The 26,389-nt window shown below is 42.2% G+C and overlaps 1 protein-coding gene across 1 annotated transcript in view; it reads left to right on the top strand.

Annotated features, from left to right (window-relative positions):
* Window positions 1-26,389, top strand: part of CNTNAP2 (contactin associated protein 2) — a 1,643,672-nt gene that overhangs the window by 815,132 nt on the left and 802,151 nt on the right. The window contains exon 8 of the mRNA XM_054019209.1: window positions 4,343-4,607. Within this exon, the coding sequence (XP_053875184.1) occupies window positions 4,343-4,607 (265 nt within the window). The remainder of the gene's footprint in view (window positions 1-4,342; window positions 4,608-26,389) is intronic.

Here is a 26,389-nt window from a genome sequence, read left to right as displayed (position 1 = left end):
TTTACACCTTAAAATCTCTGAAAAAACTAAACTTTAAACAGTACCATTGTATTGCGCAAATAGTACATTTTGTTATTTCTACACCAAGTTTCTTCAGACATGACAAACCCATTAAACATGATGTGCATGCCAGGTATGAAACTCTGCTTTCAGTATAAGAGTTTTAAAACCCAACCACATACCATCCAGAATCCTTCAGATTCCTCCTGTGCTTTAGGGGATTTCCTGCCAGGCAGGGTGAAATCCACTCAATAATACTGAGTTCCTGTGAAAATGGTGCGCTGTTTTCTGTAGGATATGTGGGATTTTAAGTGTCCCACATTGTACAGGACAAATGAGCTAAGCAACACATATATATGAGAAATCTTTGCCAGATTTTCAGTTGGGTGCCTAATTCAGGCCTGATTCAGAATAGCATCCCTGTTAAGGAAGGGTGTTTATATGTGTGCTTAAGTCCAGTTGAAGTCAATGAAGTCACCTCTGCAAAAGCAAAATCAATTTTGTTCTAATTAAACCAACATGGATTTTTATGTTCCTTGCAAAAGCTTTTTTGCTCTTAGTCCTCAGCCTGATTTAGCATGAAAACTGTGTTTTGTTGATGATACTATTGTTAACCATGTTCATTCCGGTGGACACTAGGAATCACTAAGATTGAGCTCCTATTGTAGTAGGTGCTATACAAATACAGAGTAGTAGAGAGCCCCGGCCTGACAACCTTACTATCTAAGTAGATAAGACAAACAAAAGGTAGGCAAAAGAGATATAACACAAGCAGAATGGTCAGTGTTAGAGCTGGGAGGGAAATTGTTTTCCTGTCACACTTAAAACTATTCTGTGTCGGGATGAACCTGAGACTTTTCAAAGCTTTTTTGCAAAGAGAGAGAGAGAAAGACCCACCCCAGATTTTACAAGAACCAGGTGGTCCTGGTGAGTGCTACCATCACCACGCTATTCTGGAACAGGCCCCTCTCAATCTCTCCTGTTCAAGTTGTTACACTTTGTATAAATAATTAAATATTTATTAGAGCAGGGACTTGAACCAGAAATTCCCACATGAGTGCCCTAACCACGGGATTATAGAGTCAGTCTCTCTCGCTCTGGCCCAATAAATATTGAATGATTTATTTAAAAAATGGAACAGCTCCAACAGAAGTGGTTGGGGCAGAGACTTCTATAAGCTGGAGGTTAGAGCCCTCACTTGGAATGTTGGTGACCTAGGTTCAAGCCCCTGTCCCCTAATCATGGTCCTGGGTCTTCCGTATGCCTTAATCACCAAGTTATTGGCTGTTCTGGGGTTGATCTCTCTCTCTCTCTCTCTCTCTCTTCTGACCAGAAATGACATCCTGGACCTGAGACACATTCCCAACTGGTACATCAACAGATCAGCATTTTCTTACAAAAATCCATTTTGTTGAAAAATTCCCAATCTGCTCTAATCAATGTTGTGGCAGCAACTTTAATGTTGCTTCCACTATTGGTGGGAGGAGGAGGAGAAAGGGAGTAGGGGTTAGGTAGGAGGAAATTGGCTGAATAGAAAGTCAGAGGAAGGAGAGAGGAGTGATGAGAACAGAGTGAGTGAGAAGGAGTGGAGAAAGTATGAACGGCAGGTGTGGACTGAGGCTGAGGTGAACAGACTGTGCAAGAGGGGACAAGGAGTGGGTTGGAGCAAACAGACAATCAGCACAGGTCAAAGAAAATCCAGTCAAAACCATAGAAAATATCAGTGTTCATCAGTCCCTGTTTAAACTGCATCCACAGCTGCTCTCCTGGCTCCAGTCTCTGCCTGGCTCCTCCTCGTATTTTCTTTCCCCAAGGCCACATTGTGGGGGAGAGAGGAGAGGGAGGGCTTTCCCTTGCACAGTTCTGGGCCTGGAGGGGGTTGGGGGTAGGTGTTTCCATGGCTGAACCCCATTTTACCCCGTCTCTCCCCCACCAATGCAGCAGGTCCCCACTTAACCACCTTCTTCAGCTGCTCTGCTAGCTTCAGTCTCAATGCATAAACTAAATAGGAAGGGAGTATTTTTTTTATTTAAATTATGTGCTTTAGACTAGCATTGTGTTAAGCCTGAAGATGAGTAAAAATCTATTTTTAGAAAAATAATGAACCAACAGTTGATAAAACATTAGCGGGGGATATAGGCTTTCCAAAGCAATCCATTCTGAGTTACCTCTCTTTTGAGAATATGTATTCAGTTTGTAGTTCTGTTAATTGGGAAAAGGTTTTAATTTTTCCAGCAGCGGTGATGCCTGGAAATGGGTAGGAAAAAATGACTTTAAAATGTAAACTTAGAGTTAATTTACAGTATAGGGTAAAGATCATAATGCAAAACCCATGCTGTCTAACTTGAGAAGCTTCCACTGTTAGTCTTCTAGCATACTGTTAATAATTTTGCAGTAAGAACAAAAGTCTCAATATAAATGCGTGGTATATATTTGACTTTCAGATTTCAGTGCTGGATGAGTACTTCAGCAATTGATTCTGAACCTAGTCCATAGAAAAGGATCCATTTCTCTTTGAGAAGTATGAATCTCTTTATTGTGGCAAACTTCGGATGAGTTCTAACTCTTTGCCCAGCCCTAGTAGACAATCTATGTGAACTGGGCTTTACATAAAAGAGTAGTTTCCTGATGATGTACAGTCATGGAGGGAAATAATAATCCAGTTTAGATTAAGTTGAATATCTCAGTAGAGAAAAGATCAGGTCAGCTAACTGACAGAGACACATGAAGGGAGTTATAGCCTAGAATTATATGCTTCTTCCACAAGAAATCCTTTACACTGTTAGCATTTAGGAATACATTATCTCATTCCTGTGTAAGGGATTTGCATGCATTCACTCCCATTAGCAATAGTGGGAGTTACATATGCAACTCTCTCATGCATTAGAGGCAAGAGAGATTTAAAGATTCAAGACAGAATGTCAATCAGTTGTGAAAGCTGAGGCATCTTTGTTCTGGAGAAAATCTCAGTTCTTCACAGTAATAAAGCAACAAGACCTCTTAAATGCATGATAATGTGTGCCATGGGCTGCTGTTTAATTCACTAGGTACTAGGACAAAACACTTAGAATGCTGCGTTGTGTACCTGGTATGTTACCATTGAAGTGCCATCATAGAATGTCAGCTCTTCAGAGACACTTTGGTGCTCTGTGTCTACACAGGATTCACTCGTCTACATAGGAGTAGTTACTTCCAGTTAATTGGCAGTCAATTAATTCAATGTAGTTAACATATTTACAAAGGCTAGTCTGGATACTCCACAAATTTTTGTTCCAGGATACAAAATTTGTGATTTACCCTAGGGCTCAACCTAGCAGATTCTGTAACAAATGTTTGGGGATGTTCAAACTAACGTTTAAAAATGTATAAATTAACGTAGGTAAATTTTCAGTCAATTAAAACCTCAAGGTGAAAAACTTTAGGCAAGTCCACTGGGACTGGCTTACAGTAAAGCAGTGAAGATGGTCGTTGGCCTTTATCAGTTAGGTGATTATCATGCTCCTCATTCATGCTGTGAATTAAAAGCTTCAATAACTCTTTGAAACAGTGAGGTCCCTAAACTCTTGAATATAATGTTGTGTGATATATTATATGTTCCAGATGTGTGTCCAAATGATACTGTAACACTGGGATTGTAATAAAGACAGACAGATCTTTAACATGTTCAGAACAAACACTTATTTTTTTAGACTCAGGATGTCATATATAGTTAGAACTTCTGTGCTGATGACAGCTAAATAGTAAATCTGCTAATTATACTGCCCTCTAGAAGCAGGATGCCAGGCCATATAATCTGGCACTTTGTATAATATCAATCTGATACGTGGATTGCATCTATAAAAAACTATACTATTCCAATTTGAATACTATAATGCCACAGAAGCTGCTTACTTTTAAATTCATATTTGGCATGGGAGCACTGTGTACTACCACATAGAAGATATGTAAGTGAGGAGAGTCATGCTCTTCCCATGATTGGTGGCTCTTCACCTCCTTCAGTCTGCTATAGAAGAGAGTCAATGATATTTTAGGATTTCTTTTTCTTAAAAAAAAATCATTTTTGCTCCTCAGGGGATTAGTAATGACATGCACAGTCTGTCACCATAAGTAATCCATCCCTGGTCAGTCATCTTTACATCTAAACATATGTGATTATTTCATAATTATAACCTGCCTCTCATGCATCTTAACATGCAAAACACCCCACACATTAACTTCAACTGAAGTCTTACAAATAGAATGAAGCTTATACTCAGAAACCACACATTTCTAGCAATATTTATGGATGTAGAGGAGTCTTATCACTGTATTTAAGTTTGGGTTTTTGTGCTTTTTGTTTTAGGGAAACGTAAGTTTTTCGTGTGTGGAACCACATACAGTGCCTGTCTTTTTCAATGCTACCAGTTACCTGGAAGTGCTTGGTCGCCTGAATCAGGACCTGCTTTCAGTCAATTTCCAGTTTCGGACCTGGAACCCCAATGGACTTCTCCTCTTCAGCAACTTTGCCGATGGATTGGGTAATGTCGAGATTGACCTGACTGAAGGCAAAGTCAGTGTCCACATCAATGTCACCCAGGTGAAGAAAAACCGAATAGACATCTCATCAGGTAAGCAGATTTTCAGGGTTTGGGGTTTATTTTAAGTTTCACAACAACCACAGTGAATTCAAAATTGAATTTATCCCTTGGACTTAAGTTCCAAATTCAACAACATTTTTTATTGCAGATTAATGAAATCCTTTATTTTATGCTTTGATGAACCAGAGTCGGAAGATGTGAAAATGGTATTTTCTTTTATAATTTTCTCTCGTCTCATCCTTAGTGTTCTCTGCCTCATTTTGTTTTGAATAGTTGTGCTAAGCAAATATTTATAATTGGATTAAGGACATTTCTCAAGTATTAGAGTATGGTTATGCTACATTTTTTTTCCTTTCTATTGGCTACTGAGTTTTCTGTCTTTTTAACCCTTACTCCATTATCAAAGCAGCATTTCTTTTTTCAACCTCCAAGGGGCAGACAGCATAGCCATTTCAAAGGTTGCTGTCATGTCTGATCTGTCAGTATGGAGATGGAAACCTCTCATGTTCATTCAACCTTCTACCTCCTCATTTCCCCAGAGACCATCAGTGGGTACATCTATACAGGGGAAACTAACACGTTTGAACTAATATGGTGATAGACACATTTTTTATCTTAGCGTTGATGAGAGCAGTCACGTTTAAAAAAAACATGGTTAACATTAGGGTTGAGTTAGATTTGAAAAGTAGGAATCCAATGGTTAATCATGACCAGCTAGTGTACTTTTAAACATGGCTGTCTTTGTTCATCCTAAAGGCAGTATTGTGGGCAACATTATGTTAGTTAAGCTATGTCAGTCAACACATTTTCTAATGTGATGCATTTTCCCTGTAAAGATATGCCCAAAAGTGTACCTGATCGTTGTCCTGGAGAGCTAGGTTACCCAAGTTTGTTTTCAAACCCAAGTGTTCTGAATGTCAGTGAGATACATTTTCTAGAATGGGATCAGGCTAATGCCAGATATCATATATAGCTATTAATTCACCAAGAACTTCATAGACTTACATTTGGACTTTTGGGGGGGAGAAGGGTGGGGCGTATACTTTAATCTTCACCAACATTTCTGTTCTGTCAGTGTTATGAGGTTAGCATGATGGGGAGAAAAAGAAACCACTTTTCATAGATAACCTATCTGAAGTGTGCTAGCTGAATATTCATGCTGTACACAATTAATAATTTTAAAAAGGGAGCTTTGAGGAAGTGTAAAACAAGAAAAATGCTTTGTATTTTTTTTAAAAATAAAAGTATTTCTCATGTGGATGAATCAGGACAGTAACAATTTATTTGATTGTGGAAAAATTTTTGTAAGTTCTTTTCTTTCTTTTCAGCTCACTAAGGCATAAAATAGAGCTGAATAAAACTTTTGCTACAAACCTAAAATTAGAGGGCAGTGTGTTACCTGTTTAGAGGTAGTACTGAATATAATAGTCATAGCAACATTTAAAAAAAAATCTAAATGTATTTCGTTCTAAGTTCGTGGAATTGGAACAGTTTTATGAAATATGTCAATGATGTTTTATGTTATTAGATTTGGTGGTTAGTTATTGTTGTTGTTTTGTTTTTTAGCTTGGCAATATTAACACGGTAGATTTTATTTTATTTTCCTGTGTATTTATAATGTACAAGTGATAAGAGTCAGTAGTGCTCTGGATGTAGTGCAGGGAATGGAGAGGGAACATTTTGGCTCATGTGCTGGTACCTCTTAACAATAAGTGCCTTGCTCCCCCTCCCTCCCTCCACCTGCTTGCTCCATTGCTCTGCTGCCCCAAAGTCTGGTTTAAAGAAGGTTCTCCCTGATGCCACAGGGGGCCGTCAGAATATTTTTGCATTGCATTTTGAATAATCATCAGTTTGTTCTAGAAGTATATTTCACAACCTGTTCCGCAAAATATTTTGAGTCCTTAAAATTTCACCAAGTTGCCATTAATTTTGCCTGAAGTTTGACTTGGGGTGAAACCATATAAAACATCAGTTAACATGTTGTGAAGTGGACTCATATGAAGAGGAATCAAAAATGTTTGCACAAACCTCTGCCAAAATAAGCTACTGGATTTTACACAGCTGTAACCTAACGTCAAGATACACAACTTCTTCCAAAAGAAATCCTTCCAATTTACCTGGATGGTTTAATCAATAGTCCAGGAATCACGTACAGCCATTTCATTTTATGACTGTGTTTACTATTCTTGGTCCTTGCTTCCATTGGTGCTGTATATTATGGTTATGGATGCCTTATGATGCTTAATAATAATACACTTGGTAGTACATTTTGGTCTTTAGACACCTTTGTGCTCGGATAGTCATCCTGCATGTCTTTTGATCCATTTTATTTGCTTATTGTCGTTTGAGAATCAGTGTGCTTGAATTGTGTATGCAATTGTGTATGCAATAGGAGGGTAAGGAGAAGCCCCTAGCTCTCTATCAAAACTGACGACTTGCTAATTAAATTCCCATCCTTCTAGCTGATAGCTTGATACTCCAGAATCTCTTATTAAAATACTGTGCATCTGTTGTACAATGCCTATGATGTCTGGTAAGATTCAGATGATATATCAGCTGAAGTTTTTGTTGTCATCTTGGCAGAGCTTTCATATTTAATTAGATTGAATACGTTGTCTACGTACAGACAGGCAGTTCTTATTTAAATATTTCCATGGTATTTTATAGAACATTTGCTGAGTCATTTGCATTTCTAGCATCCTCATAGCACCTATACCTATATTTTTTGTTACCTATTGATGTCAGTGAGATGAATGGTTTACAGGTCATTGTAAAAGATACTAGGTACAACTGCAAAGTTTAGAGGCAATAGAATCAAGTAATCATCAAGGAGAATCAATTGACTGTGGTAAGAAAAGTGAGCACTGCTGTTAATTTGAGGGCTCTAAAGGAGGTTTATTGTTTGTCTTTAATGGCAATTCTGCTGCTCCTATTGTCATTTTTTATAATGCTGCAGTGCTATATTCATTCAGAATACTGTACAGTAGTAAAGTAGTTTAATTTAAATCCTAACTATATTGCTGATCAATTGCCTTTACTTCTTCCCTGGGGTAATAGGGTGCAATCATGAACTTTCTTTCCTCAGCTTAAAATGCGTTTTCCATTAGCAGAACTTGATTGCTCAAGTATTTACAGAAAGCAAATGCAAAAGGGATTATGGAGAATTCATTTTCAAATATAAGGGCGTACTTTGGGAAAATCTGTTGTGGTATTTTCAGGCCCCAGCAATAAATATTACATTTTGAGGGCATTTTGCTTATATTAAAATGTGGATTTGAGATTCTTTTGACCAAATTTCAACCTCTTGAGGTTTGAAGTCTGTTGAACATTCTTCCTTTCACTGTTTGGGAAGGAAGCTACTTGAATGCAATGCAATTTCATTCAAAAACAATGTGCCTTCTGCACAGCTGGACAGATATAATGAGTGAGATGGACCGTATCAGAAGCAGTGAAGACAGGAGAAAGCAAGGGATGAGCAGAGATTGGGTGGGAGAGGATGTCCAGTATTAAAATTATGACCTTCAGGTATGATTGTGACGCTAACTAGCAACATTGTTTGGGGTGATAACCATCTTACATTACACCATAAAAATTCAAAAGTAAAAAGCTAATGGTAGTCGTGGTACATGTAGGTACTAATGACATAGGGAAGGATAGGAGAGAGGTCCTGGAGGCCAAATTTAGGTTGCTAGGTAAGAGATTGAAGTCCAGGACCTCCATGGTAGCATTCTCTGAAATGCTTCCAGTTCTATGAGCAGGGCCAGTTAGACAGGCAGAACTGCGGGGTCTCAATGTGTGGATGAGACAATGGTGTAGGGAGGAGAGGTTTAGATTTATTAGGAACTGGGGAAACTTTGGGAAAGGGGGAGCCAATAGAGCCGTGGTGGGTAACCTGCGGCCCATAAGGGTAAGCTGATTGAGGGTCGCCAGACATTTTGCGGACGTTGACCATACCTTTCTGTGCTTAACTTAACCTAACCCGAGAGCTAGAAAGAAAAAAAAAACACTTGTGAATTCCCCTGCATTAAGTTAACTTGGAGCAGCTAGTCCTGGAACGCACAAGAAGAGAGTCAATTCTTGAGTTAGTCCTAAGTGGAGCACAGGATCAGGTCCAAGAGGTGAATATAGCTGGACTGCTTGGTAATAGTGACCATAATATAATTAAATTTAACAGTCCTGTGGCAGGGAAAACATCACAGCAGTCCAACACTGTAGCATTTAATTTCAGAAAGGGGAACTACACAAAAATGAGGAGGTTAGTTAAACAGAAATTAAAAGGTACAGCACCAAAAGTAAAATCCCTGCAAACTGCATGGAAACTTTTTAAAGACACCATAATAGAGTCTCAACTTAAATGTATATCCCAAATTAAAAAACATAGTAAGAGAACCAAAAAAGTGCCACTGTAACTAAACAACAAAGTAAAAGAAGCAGTGAGAGGCAAAAAGGCATCCTTTAAAAAGTGGAAGTTAAAGCCTAGTGAGGAAAATAGAAAGGAGTATAAACTCTGACAAATGAAGTGTAAAAATATAATTAGGAAGGCTAAAAAAGAATCTGAAGTACAGCTAGCCAAAGACTCAAAAGGAAATAGCAAAAAAAAGAAAAAAGTACATCAGAAGCAGGAAGTCTGCTAAACAACCTGCGGGGCCACTGGACGATCAAGATGCTAAATGAGCACTCAAGGACGATAAGGCCACTGTGGTGAAACTAAATGAATTCTTTGCATTGGTCTTCACGGCTGAGTATGTGATGGAGATACCCAAACCTAAGCCATTCTTCTTATGCATTCTATGCTGATTTTAATACTTTCAGTGCCCTTACAAACTTAGATGCTTCTCACCACAGACTGGCTGGTTGCTCTTCAGCCAGGCTCTCCCCTTTGATCAGCACTTCAGTCGCTTGGTGTGGTGTCTGTAGGTGTAGGTGGAAAAGAGAAAAAGAGTATGGCAAATGTCTCTTCCTTTGATCATGTCCTTTCCTCCCTCTTGGCTTTACCCCCCTTCCCCTTTAGAGTCAGGTGAGGATTACTGAGTCTCTCCAAGCAAGGTTGAGCAATACCCTTGGTGTGGCTCATGCAGGTGAGTCATTGCATGGTAGCTGCCTTGCTGGACAATGGCTGTTGACGGGTTGTTTGACACCCCGCCCAGATGTTGGTTACTTTCCATGCTCTTGCCTCTGGGGAGCTAATATCTGGCTGATTCCCCCAGTTTACAGCATGTTTTAGTGACAACCATACTACACACTTCTCATAACTTCATATGCATTAATGATATACATATGTGGATAGAGAAATGACTTTCATTAGATCATAATCTGATACCTGATACCTTACAAGGCATGTGTCAAGGTTCCCTCCCACTCTGAACTAGAGGGTACAGATGTGGGGACCCGCATGAAAGCCCCCTAAGCTTATTTACCAGCTTAGGTTAACAATAAGCTGCCACCACCAAGCGTGTTCCAAATCTTAGGGAAGAGTCACTTGGAACTTTGCCTTTCCCCAAATATTTTCCAAGTCTCTAACCCCCCCCCTTTCCTGGGCAGATCTGAGACTAATTCCTCCCCCGCGTCCAAGTCCTTACACCTCTTTTTCTGGGTGAAAGGAAAGGCTTGTGAGTATACCCTCACCAATTAGTCCTGGTGAACACAGATTCAAAACCCTTGGATCTTAAAACAATGAAAAATCAATCAGATTCTTAAAAGAAGAATTTTAATTAAAGAAAAGGTAAAAATTGTCTCTGTAAAATTAGGATGGAAAATAACTTTACAGGGTAATCAGATTTAAAGAGCCCAGAGGAACGCCCTCTAGCCTTAGTTTTAAAGTTGCAGCAAAACAGGGCTAGACCTCCCTCTAGCAAAAGGAACATTTACAAGTTGAGAAAACAAAGATAAAACTTACACGCCTTGCCTGGCTGTTACTTACAAGTTTGAAATATAGGAGCTTTGTTCAGAAAGATTTGGAGAGCATGGATTGATGTCCGGTCCCTCTTAGTCCCAAGAGCGAACACACCCAAAACAGAGCACAAACAAAAGCCGTCCCCGCACCAAGATATGAAAGCATCTTGTCCCCTTATTGGTCCTTTGAGTTAGGTGTCAGCCAGGTTACCTGAGCTTTTAAACCCTTTACAGGTGAAAGGATTTTGGTGTTTTTGGCCAGGAGGGATTTTATAGTATTGTACACAGGAGGGTTGTTACCCTTCCCTTTATAGTTATGAGAGCATGCTTTATATGCAAGATCATGATTATATGAAAATGCGGAATATGGGGGTTACAGCACGCTCCCCCCAGGTACAGAATGTCACAGATAGACATTATAAAATCAACTTTATAAGGGAATATTTGTCAGTCACTTGGGTCCCAGTTTAGGAAAGCATTTAAGCATTAAACGTGTGCTTAGTCCCACATGAAACTTAAGTACATGCTTAAACACTTTTCTGAATAGGGATGGGCTTTAACATGCTTAATGCTTTCCTGAATTAGGGCATTGATTAGGAGGATGAGTTGTATATAAGTTGGATGAAAAATAGAGTTGAAGGTTTAATATATGGGATGATTTGGGCATGGAAATCATTCAACTCAGATTTGAAGTTAGTTTTTCTCTCTCTTTCTCTCACAACTACCCTCTCCTTCAATTGCTGCCAAAGCTACACTAGCTGAGAATCTGGCCTAAATTACCCTCTGTTCATCTTAAACAGCTAAAATTCAATAAACATCATGAAAGTAAAATGGTGGGAATAATTAATGACAAAATAAGCACCAAAAACCAACAGCATGGACTCTATTTCTAGTGTTCAAGTTTTCCTAAATGGAAAGCATATCAGGAGAAAAGTATCTATGGCTGCTTCTTATTAGGAAGTTATCAGTGCAAATGAGGTTAATTTCAAATCCTTCTTTTGATGCTAATTTCTGCTACTGCAATGCTCAATTTCTAGTAATAAAACTGATACTAAATATAAACTCTGAATTAACCAAAAATCCTTCCCCAGGGCATGCCTTAAGCTCTGGGCAGGAACCTAGCACTCAGGTCCTGGCTATGCAATGTCCGGGTGATTTTTCCACTCAGTTCCAATCCTAAGAGGCTCAGATCTCTGTCTGATCCTTCTGGGGTTGTTAGTTAACTGAACAAATGGGAATTAACACAAAGGAATTGTCCCAAAGCTGGATTGAGGCTCTCTTCCTTCAGAGGGCATTTGCCAGACTCTGGCCTGCTGTATTAATTTAAAGGGAATATGTGGGTCCAAGGTATCATGGTTTAACATGAGACTGAAACTGTCCAACATTAAACAGTTTTAAATGAGGTCTGGTATCCAGAGACATCAGTTTGTTAGTTTCATGGCAAACGCACCAAGAAACTCATGCCAAATTTTAGGACCTTATTCACTAAGATACATGTAATGGGGTGTACTAGGCCTGGAGGCTTCACGGACTACCATACCTAACTCCAGAAAAGTGCAGGGGAGGTGGGACCTCCAAGCTGCTTAGAATGGCTGCATGTGGATGCAGCCAACCAGAAAAAGGGCTGCAGGGAGCAGCCAATCGGGGCCCAGCAGGCTGTAAAAGGAGCTGCAGGGCCAGAGTGAGTTCGGCTATCCCACAGTTCCCGCAGTCCCCGCTGCCCATTGGAATTCTAGGTCGAGCCCACAATGCCTGCTGGGGAAAAAAATGTGTCGAGGGTGGTTTTGGGTAACTGTCGTCATTCAACCGTCCTCCTTCCCTGAAAGCGCCGGCGGGAAATCACTTTGCACACTTTTCTGGTGAGTGACAGTGCGGACGCCACAGCACTGCGAGCATGGAACCCGCTGCGACCATCGCTGCAGTTATGGCCGTTGTCAACACCTCGCACCTTATCATCCACCTTTTCCAGAGGCAGATGCTGAGAAATCGGGCGAGGAGGCTACGGCAGCGTGGTGAGGACATTAAGTCTGAGAGTGGCACAGACCTCTCACAAAGCACAGGACCCCGCGCCGTGAACATCATGGTGGCAATGGGTCATGCTGATGCTGAGGACCGGCGATTCTGGGCCTGGGAAACAAGCACGGACTGGTGGGACCGCATAGCGCTGCAGGTCTGGGATGAATCACAGTGGCTGCGAAACTTTCGGATGCGTAAGGGAACTTTCCTGGAACTTTGTGAGTTGCTGTCCCCTGCCCTGAAGCACACGGACACCCGGATGCGAGCAGCCCTGACTGTCCAGAAGCGAGTGGCCATAGCCCTCTGGAAGCTTGCAACGCCAGACAGCTACCAGTCAGTCGCAAGCCACTTTGGCGTCGGCAAATCTACCGTGGGGGTTGCTCTGATGCAAGTAGCCAACGCAATCGTTGAGCTACTGCTCTCAAAGGTAGTGACCCTTGGAAACGTGCAGGTCATCATAGATGGCTTCGCCGTGATGGGATTCTGAGCAAGTGCAGAATGGTGGTGGAGTGTGCTTTTGGACGTCTGAAGGGGAGATGGAGAAGCTTACTGACTCGCTCTGATCTCAGCGAAACCAGTATCCCCATTGTTATTGCAGCTTGCTGTGTGCTCCACAATCTCTGTGAGAGCAAGGGGGAGACCTTTATGGCGGGCTGAGAGGTTGAGGCAAATAGCCTGGCTGCTGATTACGCCCAGCCAGACAGCCGTGCGATTAGAAGAGCCCAGCTGGACGCGCTGTGCATCTGGGAGGCTTTGAAAGCTAGGTTCCTCAGTGAGCAGGGTAACCTGTGACTATTAAGTTTGTTTAAAGAGATGCTGAACCTGCCCCCATTTCTTTATCCAGTTAATGTTGACTATCCTCTCCAGCTACATACCCCGTTCACCCCATCCCTCCCTTCCAACACACCTTTAAAAATAAAGTAAATGGAACTTTGTTAATGAACACCGTTTTCGTTATTACGGATTTCGCGGTAAAGTGTTGAAACTGGGACGCAGACTGTGGTGGGGAGCGGGTGTAGTGATGGAAAGAACGCTTCTAAACTCGAGGAATGACAGGCTCCTGCTCCTAGAGCGGTCCGCAGTGGTGGACTGGTTGTTTCAACGGAGCCTGCCACCCCTCCTTTTCGGGACTCTGTGTGTGGGGGCTATGTGACTTTGTGGCGGGGGAGGATGGTTACAGATCCCCTGCTGCATGGCTCTGTGATCCAGGCTAAGGACCGCTGCATAAGATCTCTAACCGCCCTCCCCCACCACAAAGTCACATAGCCCCCACACACAGAACATGAAAACCACCTCCCAGAGTGACCAGGGTGCCTAATGACTCCAATGTGTGTGTGACCTTCTGCTGAACTTGCCCCCGTGTCTGTTCCCTGGTAAAGGTGACTGTCCCCTGCAATTACCAACCCCCTTCCCCCCCTTCAAACACACTGTCCTCTAAAAGAACATGATGGAAACAGTAATTAACAGAAACGTATCTTTTATTAGCAACTACAAAGTTAGGGGATGAAACTTGGACAGGGGCTTGGGTGAGGCGGGAAGGAAAGGACACAGTTAGGGGATGAAATTGGGACGGGGGCTTGGGTGAGGCGGGAAGGAAAGGACTTTTCAAATTTTGGGGAATGAGAGCCTTCTGGTGCTTGAGCGATCTGCAGGGGTCGAGTGACAGTTTTCACGGCCCCTGCCGCCCCACCTGGGACTTTGGGTGAGGGGGTATGGGACTTTGTGGCGGGGGAGGGCAGTTAGAGATAGACTGCAGCGGGGCTCTGTCCTCCTGCCTCTGGTCCTACAGAACATCCACAAGGAGCCGGAGCGTGTCCGTTTGCTCCCTCATTAGTGCAAGCAGCGTTTGAGTCGCCTGCTGGTCTTCCTGCCACCACCTCTCCTCCCGTTCGCTGTGTGATCGCTGGTATTGCGACATGTTCTCCCTCCAGTGGGTCTGCTGGGCCGCCTCAGCTCAGGAGCAGCCCATAGGTTCTGAGAACATGTTGTCCCATGTCCTTTTCTTTCTCCGCCTAATCTGCGCCAGCCTCTGGGAGGGGGATGCTGGGATAGGTCGGGAGACATTCGCAGCTGTGGATGGGAAAAAGGGAGTGAATTCCTCACAAAGATACATTTTTGTGAACAATGAACATAGTCTTTCTCTGTGAAGAAGACCATGCACAGCACCTATCACATGCGCACTCAGGACAAGGTTGAATTTTTGGCCTTCGCATTCATTGCCTGGGGTCTTGCAGTGGAGATCATACAAGCGGGGCAGGACAGCGGAATTCGGGTAGCAGGCTGACATGGTAAGCCATAGACTTTTGGCTGCTTAAAACTTAATTTATAGCAGTGCCCTCCTTTCACGTTCAAAGCAATGCTCCTAGCGTTGGCCAGTTCCTGCTGCCTGCAATCCGGCAAGCATGAACTCTGCCCCTGTCCCACCCACTCGCGGCTGTCCCCGGGAAAGATCCCTGTATGCTGCCCCTCTCCCGCCTCCACCGTGTGACTGTAAACCGCCGGTTACAGTTCTGTAAAGGAACAGGCAAGCAGTTCCAATACTAACATTCCCCTAATTCAAAGCAGGTGACCATGAGCAACATCACTCTGATGAGGATTTCGGAGACAGAGAAAGAGCGCATGCTGCATGAAAGCCAGCAAAAACCAGGGCCGTATGCCGTCATGCTCTGCGAGGCAATGATCCCAGAGTACTTGATGATAGCCTGGCACGGAAAAGTTTCCTACCACGGAGGACGCAATAAGGCCGCTCTCCCCAGGAACCTCATGCAAAGGCTTTCCAATTACCTCCAGGAGAGCTTCATGGAGTTGTCCCATGAGGATTTCAGCTCTATCCCTGGATATATAGACCTTATTTTCCAGTAGCTGCTCTGGCAGGGACTAAAAAGTAGAATGCCTAGGGCAAACTAATCATGATAAACCGGACATTGTTAGATTCTTTTGCAGTAGTTGCACTGCCAAGGACTAAAACGTTAAGCGCCTAGGGCAAACAAATCATGAAAAACCCATTGTTAATATTCCTGTTCTGTTCAAAGTAAATGTTTACATGTTTAAAACACTTACCGACTGATCCTTCCCCTGATTCAGGGTCCGGGTTAATGCCTGGGGAGGGTGGGGAGGGGATCTCCATGAGAGTGATGAAGAGATCCTGGCTGTGGGGAAATCAGCGTTGTAAGCGCTGTCGACTGCCTTGTCCTCCTCATCTCCTTCCTCATCTTCCCCGTCCGCTAACGTCTCCGAGGAAGCGGCCATCGACAATATCCCATCCGCAGAGTCCCCGGTCAGTGGTGGGGTAGTGGTGGCGGCCGCACCTAGAATGGAATGCAGTGCCTCCTAGAAACGGCATATCTGGGGCTGGGATCCGGAGTGTCAGTTTGACTCTTTGGTCTTCTGGTACCCTTGTCTCAGCTCCTTGATTTTCACGCGGCACTGCGTTGCATCCCAGCTGTATCCTCTCTCCGTCATGGCTTTTGAGATCTTCTCGTAGATCTTCACATTCCGTTTTTTCGATCGCAGCTCTGAAAGCACGGACTCATCGCCCCACACAGCGATCAGATCCAAGACTTCCCGATCAGTCCATGCTGGGGCCCTCTTTCTATTCTGCGATTGCATGGTCACCTCTGCTGGAGACCTCTGCATCGTTTCCAGTGCTGCTGAGCTCGCCACAATGTCCAAACAGGAAATGAGATTCAAACTGGCCAGACAGGAAAAGGAATTCAAATTTTCCCGGGGCTTTTCCTGTGTGGCTGGTCAGAGCATCCAAGCTCGGACTGCTGTCCAGAGCGTCAACAGAGTGGTGCACTGTGGGATAGCTCCCGGAGTTATTAGCGTCGAATTCCATCCACACCTACCCTAATTCGACATGGCCATGTCGAATTTAGCGTTACTCCCCTCCGTAGGGGAGGAGTACAGAAATCGAATTAAAGAGACCTCTATGTCGAACTAAATAGCTTCGTTGTGTGGACGGGTGCAGGGTTAATTCAATTTAACGCTGCTAAATTCGACATAACCTCCTAGTGTAGACCAGGTCTAAGTCTCTTCACTCGTTCTTCCTTGACTCTGGCTATAACAATGGCCTTCACACCTTATCTTTTCCTGATGTATATATTCCTCATTCACACAAACATATTGAGAATACAAACAGTAGTATTTTATATTGAGCAAAAAGGCATTGCAAATTAAACCTTGCTAAGTTTTACAATCCATAAGGAAGACAATTTACATTGAGACCCAGGCCTTCAATGTTCCTCTAATCTACTTAACATAGACACAATAGAGAATCCTGTCTCTTACTTACTAAAACCTTAAAACAAATAAATGTATATTTAACTAGAGTGCCTATATTGTAATATATATAGGAAACCATAGTAGACATTATAGCTTATCCTAAAACAAAAGGGCGACCATAATTAGTCATAAGAATTGTTCTGGTCTGTCATTCTTTTCTGCTATTCAAAGTACATTATAAAATCCAGCTCCTACGTGTGAGTGTGTGTGTGTGTGTGTGAAATCTCTCTTGTTGTAGCAAATGACCTACTTCCATTTACACTTTGTAAAGTGTTAGAGTTTTTGGTTTTTGTTTGCTTTGTTTTGAAGAAAGCCTGTGTGAACAAGTACGGAATTTACCAAACTTGTGAAGATTTGGGGCTCAGTTCCTAAACTTTTACTATTCTGAGTAGTCCGGTTGATTTCAGTGTAATGACTTGTGTGAGTAAAAAATAAGAGTACATCAGCCAGATATTCCTTAAGGCCCCCCTGTGAGGTAGATAAGTATTATTATCTCCATTTTATGGATGGGAAAAGTGAAGCAGAGAGAGCTGCAGGGGAATTTTTAAAGAACAGAATGTTAACACTCACTTTTGGATGCAGCAATGTTTGAAACAGCTTCAGAGGGGGCATCTTTTCCAGTTTGGCATCTGTCTAAAATAAGCAGAGTTTAAGTCCCTGAGTTTTGTTAACAGTGTAGGGACTCAGTCTTGTTTTCAATTTGTAGGCTGCCTCCAAACTCTAGAGAATGTAAATGTAAGGGGACTGTTGCTCCTTACTAACATTCAGTGGGGGTGTTTTGGTTGCTAGCTCCTAGCACTAAAAAGGGAGGGGTCGATGGGAAACGAGGACCCTGAGACTGACAGTCCCCAGGAACAATGGCGAGAGGCCAATGCTCCAGGTCAGCCTGATTGACAGGGCGGGCAGGCTAATCAGCGAGACAGGAGGCCAGTGTGGGTCTCCTCCTCCGGTTTGGAATTGCCTGGGTCAGACTGAGTGGGGCCGAGCTAAGGAGAAACCAGGGGCCCAAGCTGAGCTGGAGAGCAGAGTTGTGCCAGATCCAGAGGGGCCAGAGCTGCAGCCACGGAGCCAGAGACGCAGCCCAGGGAGAGCAGATCCTGTGCTGGGAGCAGAGCTGCAGCCACAGAGCCAGGTGTGGTGAGCAAGTGGGGCCAGCCAAAGTGGGACCTTGGGCAAAGGGCCCAGCACAGAAAGACACCCCTAGCCAAGGGCCCTTGCAGGTCAGACTGGGAGGGGGACCTTAACCTGATGGGGGGCTGACGCTGGGAAGAAGGGTCCCACCACTCAAAGCCCGGAGGTGTGTGGCCACAACCATTGCAAGAGTCCAACCCGCAGCATACCTGCGGCACAGCCAGGGCCTGAGAAGGAAACCTGGGACCTACAAGGAACAGACTGCAAAGTGCCCTGATGTCCAGAGACACTGTTTGTGATGTTCCCTGCCACAGAGTGGGGTGATGTGTTTTCCTTTAACCTTTCCGATTTTTCCTTATTCTTTTCTTTAGATTAATTGTTAATTAAACAACTTGTATTTGCTTTAAATTGTACGGAATAATCAGTGAGTCAGGGAGGTGCCAGTGCAGAGAGGGTACTCCGGAGTGGGGACACCCTAGCCCCTGTCCTAGGTGACCACAGCAGGGTTGGGGGTCGAGCCCCCCCAGGAATCCTGGGCCCAGCTTTGTTGGGGTTATGAGGACTCTGCCAGACAGGAGAGTGGAAGGGGAGCCCTCAAGAGCAGGGAGGCCTCTGGGTAAAGGGAGTGGGAGCGAGGACTCAGATCCTTTTGCTAGCCCACTTCACCGGGGTAGTGCAGAAGCCAGGAAAGTTCCCCACAATAGCAGGACCATTCCCCCGCTTACATAAAGATCACCCCCTCTGCAAAGACTGCCAGCCATTCTTTCATCAGATAAAAAAATTATCAGGTGGAAAAAAAAGTATTTTCCTTTTCAATTTGACCCTTTGGTTTTTCTCATTAATGCTAGTAATTGATTATCAATAGTTGGGATTGGTACATAATCCATGAATGACTCAAAAGCCTTCAGGTTTGTCTGCCTGTAGAAGTGGTGGATAAAGCTTAGATAACACAAATCAGGAATGCCAAATATTAATATAATCCAAATTATTTGTAGAGGAGAGAGTATGACCAACAATTTATTAAACTATACACCTCGACCTCGATATAACGCTGTCCTCGGGAGCCAAAGATTTTTACCGCGTTATAGGTGAAACTGCATTATATTGAACTTGCTTTGATCCACTGGAGTGTGCAGTCCCACCCCCCTGGAGCGCTGCTTTTCTGCGTTATATCCGAATTCGTGTTGTATCAGGGTAGAGGTGTACCCAGTCTCACTCAGTATAGGGGCATAGATTTGAGCTATAACAATTTACATATATTTGGGAGGAGGGGGAATTCTGCTCATGCTTGCATAGGGTAACTTCTGAATAACTTCCCTGAAGTCACTGTTGTCAATCTGGATTGACTTCAGATATAAGTGGAAGCACTCAGCCCTTTGGAAGATGGAAAGGGAAATGTCCCCCTTCTCTTCTTACTCTGCCTAAAAGCCTCTTCTAGTGAGATTTCTAGCTCAGGTTTGCAGACCAACAAGCTCCTTTAAGCTGAGTTATAGTTCAGAAAGGTATCAAAACTTTGGACTGCTTTGATCACCCAAACCACATATCTCAATTTCACTAGCAGGGGGAAAAACCCTGGTATGTCACTAATAACCACAAATCCCTGTATGGAGAGGCAATGTCAGAACACTAAAATGCTACTCCTGGAATTCTGTGAGAGCTTACTTCTGTTCTTTGATGACAAACCACATACCCATGGCTCAGTGAGCAAAATAACTTCCATTCCTATAGAGGAAAGGCAAAGTTTTCATGGTGGCTGATTCTGAAATAATCCCCTGATTTATCGCATGTTTACCTTCTCACTTTATGGCTTTTCACAGACAGCTTTGACCTTTCCTGTTCAAACATCCTCAACTCAATCTAAATACAACAGGCTCTATGAAGAGCTTTTGGATTTTTAACACAATCTACAGCATAAATCCCTGCAAAGGGACATTGTCCCTTTGGCCCTTAATATCTTAACAGAGAAGTTTCCACTATGCTTAAAATCTTCCACCATTAAATTTAATTCCTCTGCCTGGAGCTCCTTTCTCCCTCTCCCAACTCCCCTTAGTTAACATCTCATTCCGAATACAAGCTTCTGCTCAAGGCTATCTCTCTGGTTCGTCCTGTCAAGCACAAACTTATTAAACCTTGGGACATGAATATCTTTTTGTCATCTTTATCTGCATTAGATAAATCTGCCTTCTCCCCATGGGATCTTACTGGGAAGCTTTCCACCCTTCTTTTGTCTCTGCTGAGTCTCAAGCTGTCAGAGTTACAGTTCTTTTATATTTTAGACTCCGGGTTAAGGTAACATCCTTGGGGTAATAAAGTGTTACTGTGTGACAGATCTAAAGCACTACTGGTCCAGCTACAATACCTAGTGGCATTTCACTTGGGAATCTCAAGAAATGTTTTTGCATTCATTGTTAAATAAAGATTCAAATGGAAAAAAAAAATTGTGTGTGTAAAAGGGGAAGGTAGCACTCCTTCTGGCATTGGGATAGCAATCCCATCTGGCTCTCTCCATGTTATTGGCTCTGGGTTAAACAAGGTAGTTATATTTTCTCCATGTTATCTGAAGTATTAGGTATAGAACTACAGTTAATATTAATTTCCATCATCCCCTCATTGGCTTGACCACGGTGGGGATGAAGGGACATTGTTCATAAAGGGCAGTATCTTGCTTTAAAGGTGGAGGGAGGCAGGAAATGAATCAGAAGATGAGGAGCGTTGCAGAATCATTTCCTTCCCAGTTATCTAGGATGATACTTCTTTTTTTTTTTTTTTTTGATGTAGTGAAGTTAAACATCAAAGGTAGCTATGAAAATAAAATCTTGTATATTTAAATTCACGGGATAAGAAGAAAAAAGATGCTAGTATGTGTAACTGACCATCATTTATTAACTTTGCTCTTTCACATTGCTCTCGCTTCAGATTTTGTATTACAATGCAATAGGTTATTAAACCAGTTCTGGGAGTGACTAGAGTTCTTCATTGCTATCTTTTTTCTTTTCAGAAAATTGATGAGGTTGACTTAAGTTTTTGTAATTTCTGCTCTACAGAGGATGGCTTTTCACTGTAGAGATGGCTACCAGATACAGAGGCATTCTACAAACTAGGGTGATAGTGGAGCAACTCAAAAGAGATTACACCTACTAATAAAACTGTCCATTACCTGCATTACACCTTGTCTCATACATGTGAGGACTCACAATAAGGAGATCTGAGTTCAGTCCCCGACGCTCTTACTGACTTTGGGCAAATCACTTCATTTCTCTCTACTTCAGTTTCTCCCCATGTAACATCAGGGTCATAACACAGTAGTGACCTTTGCAAGACACTGTGAATTTCAGTGATGAAAGGCTGATATATGCCAGGTATCATAACTACCACTCAAGCAATCATTTCGTTATGCGGTTTTTTTTATTAGGAAGAAAAAAGAGAATATTAAAGAGCTAGATGGGAATTTTAGCTTCACAGCTGTCTCTTAAAACGCATGTAGGTGATGTGGATAAAACTGGACACAACTCTTTGAAAATATACTCTTATCACCCATGATTTTTTAATTAAATAAGTTTGATGGGCAGCACAGTCAGCCTTAGTTACTTTCCTTGTCATAGTTGTCATCTTCAAATGATTTCCTAGCTTGGGAATCCTGATTGTATTCTCGATTAGGGCCCAATCTCGCTCCAACAAAGTCAATGAGAATTTTGCCATTGGCATCATTGCGGGAAAAATGGGACCCTTAGTTCTGAATGGTAGACAGCTGCCCAGTCTTTCTACCTTTATCCAGAGCACATGAGGTTTTACTTCAGAAGCTCTTCTTTCTCTCTATTTTGTTAGTATGCATATTTGCCTCCAGGGACAGCTCTCTTGAAATCTTATTTGGCAAGCTGAAGGAGGCTTATTTAAAACTATGTACATCCTATTGGAACAACAAGAGGCTGGTATTAAAAGGTTGTTAAAAAGGACATGTCGGAATGTGATAGTTGTTGGCTTCTCTATCTTTAGAAAGTTCAACATGATTTTTCACCACCAACATTATTGCTTTCTGATTAAAGTAGCTATAAAGAAAGGAACATTAGGATGCAATAGAAAGGAGAGCTTCTGCAATTGTATTGGTTATGCTTATGCACATTCTAGCAGTGATGTCCCTAAGGTGCTATTGAATATTCATGTAGGCTTCATGTAATAGAAAGGGGGTGAAGGAAATGTTTTCTAATAGCCAGAAGACTGGGTATCACAACTCTTACACTCTATTCCTAGTTCAGCATTTTGTGACTTAGGTACCTGAGATTTACCTCTCCCAAAACTTTTCTCATCTACAAAGTCTCATGTCTTTCCTTCTCTTTAAACTCTTCTCATCCTCAAATGTTTGAGGTCAGAGTAAGTCTCCTTCCATCCATGGAGGTCTGGAGATCCCTGTAGTGTCCCTTAACATCATACTATGGAATAGCCTGAAAGGATTACTCCAGGGGTAGTCAATAGGTGGACTGCGGGCCAAATCAGGACCACCAGATGCTTTTGAACAGATCCTGAAATCTTTTTATTTACTTATATTTATCATTACTCTTTATTATTATTGTGTCTGGACCTTAACTATACCATGATCAAGAAATTTGGACCTTGACAAAAAACAATTGACTACCCCTGGATTACTCAGTAGAGATTCAAGGGGGCATCCCTTCTTACAGAGGCCAAAGCATGCTGCTTCCACTTGCTTCCAGGCCAGGGTGCAAGGGACAAAGTTCAGTCCTGAATGTGGAACCTGTCATAATCAACTTCAGTTTGCAATATCTTTTTAACCCCAATCTGTATCATATGCATTTGGCTGGGGATCAGAGCAGTGAACTGGACTTACACCCTAAAGCTCAGACTTGTCCATTTTAAGGGCCTGTGCGGTTGATTATTTATGTTGGTAGTCTTTCTCCTGGAAGTTACATCAACTCTTCATTGATGATTTTAAAACTAACATTTTAAAACTGAAGAATGTGGGAGAGATCTGTGAATATAGTATTAAATTCTGTTTGTTTAATTATGGCTCAGTAGGTCTCAGCTGCTGGTGCTTACCTATCAATACACTGAGCCAAATGTAAGAGGTCCATCTCCAGCCTCCCTGGTGGGATGTATAATCTGTCTTGACTGAATTCGAGAGTCCCAGGGCAGATAAAAGAACTTTGAAATGGATAAAATTAAGACTGCCCTAAGACACAGGGGGAAGAGTCAGTGTCTGCAGAGAAGCAGACTGTAACGTGTTCACCAGTAGCAGGGGAATGCTTTTTGTTGTGAAGAAATTGTCCTGTGTCACTGCATTTACCTACTATTCATAGCTCCCGAAGGGAAATCTCTGGCAGGCACCAAGCCCAGCTGGACCTGCTAAAGAAACATGGTTGGTGAGCAGAGGTCCTGGAGCCCCAGTCTAATAGTGGGGTGAATGATGGGATTGCATTCCGAGAGAAACACAGGCACTGGGTGTGTTACTTCAAACATGTGCACGTAGAGAGATGGAGAGAGAGGTCAAAAGTACAGATAACTCTGAACTGATAAATGCATTTACAGAAACCATTTAATATCATTTCCAAAACCAAATGCCAAACAATACAACATAAAATACCGCACAGAAATATAGAGGGGTGAAGTTATCATTTCATAAATTAAATCTGTCATAGCTAGCTTTGCCCATTTCTCCAAAAGGGGGAGAAGAGACCTTATTTTCCCTTACAGCATGGGGTTTTTACTCAGAATCAAAACAGGAATCCCATTCCTAGTAAAAATGTCCTTGAAGCTTCCTTTAATTTGTTCAGAATTTTGCCATTTCAAACTTTTAATCCTATTTGTTATTGTTACTTGACTATGTATCCTACTATATCACTAACTGGTTGCTTATATTAAAATGAATAAAAGTTGCACCAGAATCAAACGTGAATATGTTATTTACTGAGAAGACTTAATTGCGAATATGAAGCATTAATTTATGTGCTGGGAACTGACACTCAGTGTCTTCTCTTTCATTATTATTCAGGAGTCTGGGCAAATAGATTACTATCTGTGACAGGTTCTGGCAGCCCCTTGTGATTTGGGAGTGTTATTTTAGAAGGCAGAGAAAGTCATTTTTGTGTATAATGAATGGAAAAGATGTCAGACATACATACATCTTTTATGTTGCATAAAACTTAAATACTAGGGGTGAGATTCTGTTGTCAGTTACACCAGTGTAAATTCAGAGTAACTCTATCGACATCTGGATTTACATCTGTGTAACAGAGAACAGAACCTAGCCCTAGGGATGTAATTCAACTTTTGCGTGAGCAATGCAGCTCCTATTTAAATTAACTTGGCCTAGCAGTTTTATAGGTTAGTGTAGCCATGCAGAATTATGGTGTGTCCTTTGGCATTTTCAATTGACATTACTTGTAATAGAGTTAAAAGTAAACTTTTTACACAATGCTCCCTGGAAATGGCATCATCTGTGTGCTGTGCTCTCTATTTTCTGAGTACAGTTGGCAAAAGCTGTTACTTTTTGGTGTAAAAATAAACTCAGGGAGAAAAGGAAATGTTTCTTAGATGCCTGTTGCTGGCTGTGCCTTCACTTTGGTCTTGCAAAAGATGTGAGTCCCTTCAGGCATCTTTGCATGTTGCTTCTTTCCATTTTATAATGCTGCTGAAGCAGCAGCACATGAGCACTGAGGTGAAACAGAGCAGCCAAGCTCCTTTGGATGAACAGCAACATATATTGTCTTTGGAAAGTTTCCTCATTAACTTTATGCATTTGGTAAAGAATCTAAATTGTCTTGCTATGAAGCAGCACTATAAAATACATAGTTTATTCTAATATCAAGTAGGGGTTTAAGGAAAGATTGCAATTGGGACAAATCTTGCATATGCCTCGTATCTCTGTTGTTGAATATTTACTTAGGGCTGGTCCACACTAACCCCCCAGTTCGAACTAAGATACGCAACTTCAGCTACGTGAAGAACGTAGCTGAAGTCCAAATACCTTAGTTCGAACTTAAAGGTACTTACCAAAGGTCCACACGCGGCAGGCAGGCTCCCCCGTCGACTCCGTCTACTCCTCTCATGGAGCAGGAGTACCGGCGTCGACGGCGAGCACTTCCGGGATCGATCCCAGAAGATCGATTGCTTACCGCCGAACCCGGAGGTAAGTATAGACGTACCCTTACTAAAGAAAAATGCATTTACCGGCATGACTTTGCCTTTTGTTTCAAGAAACAGTTGTGTGTGCAGTGTTTTAAGTCTCCATTTTTTTAAAAGCTGAAAAAGGTTTTTCTTCTTATGACGTTGAAATGGCTTTATCAGATTCTTACTATGGAGTGTTATGACTTATGACCTAAAAAGATGATTTTCCATTAACCTTTTAAAGCTATTTTAACATCTATTTTAGTCCATGTAATGTTCTCAATATATGCATTAAAATGATTGCCAGTTTGAGCCTTTCATCTACTTTACTCCAAGAACTAATACATGTGTTTCTAGCTGCACACAAGAATATTTTTAACATTCTGACCTTGATACTTACATAATTACCTGTATATTCAGTGAAAGCAAAATTGGTTCCATGGGATGTGCACTTGTAACACTACACTAACAGTATTAGCATCACTGAAGTGTGCTACAGAATAATTTGGTCATGAAGTATAATCAGCAGAGTATCTTCATTACTACAACAGTGGTACGAAAAGACACAGTGGATCATAAATTCATGCTGTGTGCTACAGCTTTTTATGTCACATAACCATGCAATCTGGCCATAGAGCCAGTGTATCAGGTCTCAGGACAGCCACCCTAGTGCAAGAGGGATCTTTCAAAGGCACAGAGCCAGATGCAATGTCCCCATTCCATCTCCCCCCCCCCCCCCCCCCGCGGCCTGTACAGCAAGAAGGAGGAATGTATTTGGGATACTGCACTCCACACCAATATCCTGCATTTTCATCCCCTTGATGTTTACAGACCGCATAAGATATTTTTAAAGTGGAAATAATATATACGAAATATATCCAAAGCTCAACCAGGTATAGTTCCCATTGGTCCTTTGTATGAACCATTTTACTCAGTCCTCATGAGATGTGAACACCCTTCCACCAAGAACTGAATATAGTCCACCAACTTATTCTGCAAAAACCACTGATTCCAAACAGACAAAAGCCCTATAGTAAAATCTCGAATCTACTGAAGTCATTGGGACTTTTGCCATTAACTTCAATGGAGCCAGGATTTCACATAGGATTTTTATTCAGGCCTCCGCCAGTATTGTGGGTGAAACTTTCATCCAGCAGATAAATTCAGGCAGTAAATTTCAGGCCGAACAATTTCCACCCACAATTGCACCCATTTAGAAGATGTATTACCAGAATTGCCAGTGTAGATTTTGTACAGTAATTAGGTACAATTACAAGAACAAATAATTGTGCTAGCATTTAATTGAAAGTGCCTGCAATACTGGAGGATATTCTTGAAAATGTATGCCTAAAACACTGCCACATCTGCTA

Source organism: Malaclemys terrapin, chromosome 2 (assembly GCF_027887155.1).
Source record: "Malaclemys terrapin pileata isolate rMalTer1 chromosome 2, rMalTer1.hap1, whole genome shotgun sequence".
NCBI classification, from domain to species: domain Eukaryota; kingdom Metazoa; phylum Chordata; order Testudines; family Emydidae; genus Malaclemys; species Malaclemys terrapin.
The sequence above is the reverse complement of the archived record's forward strand: the minus strand, read 5'-3'. Positions and strand labels throughout refer to the sequence as shown.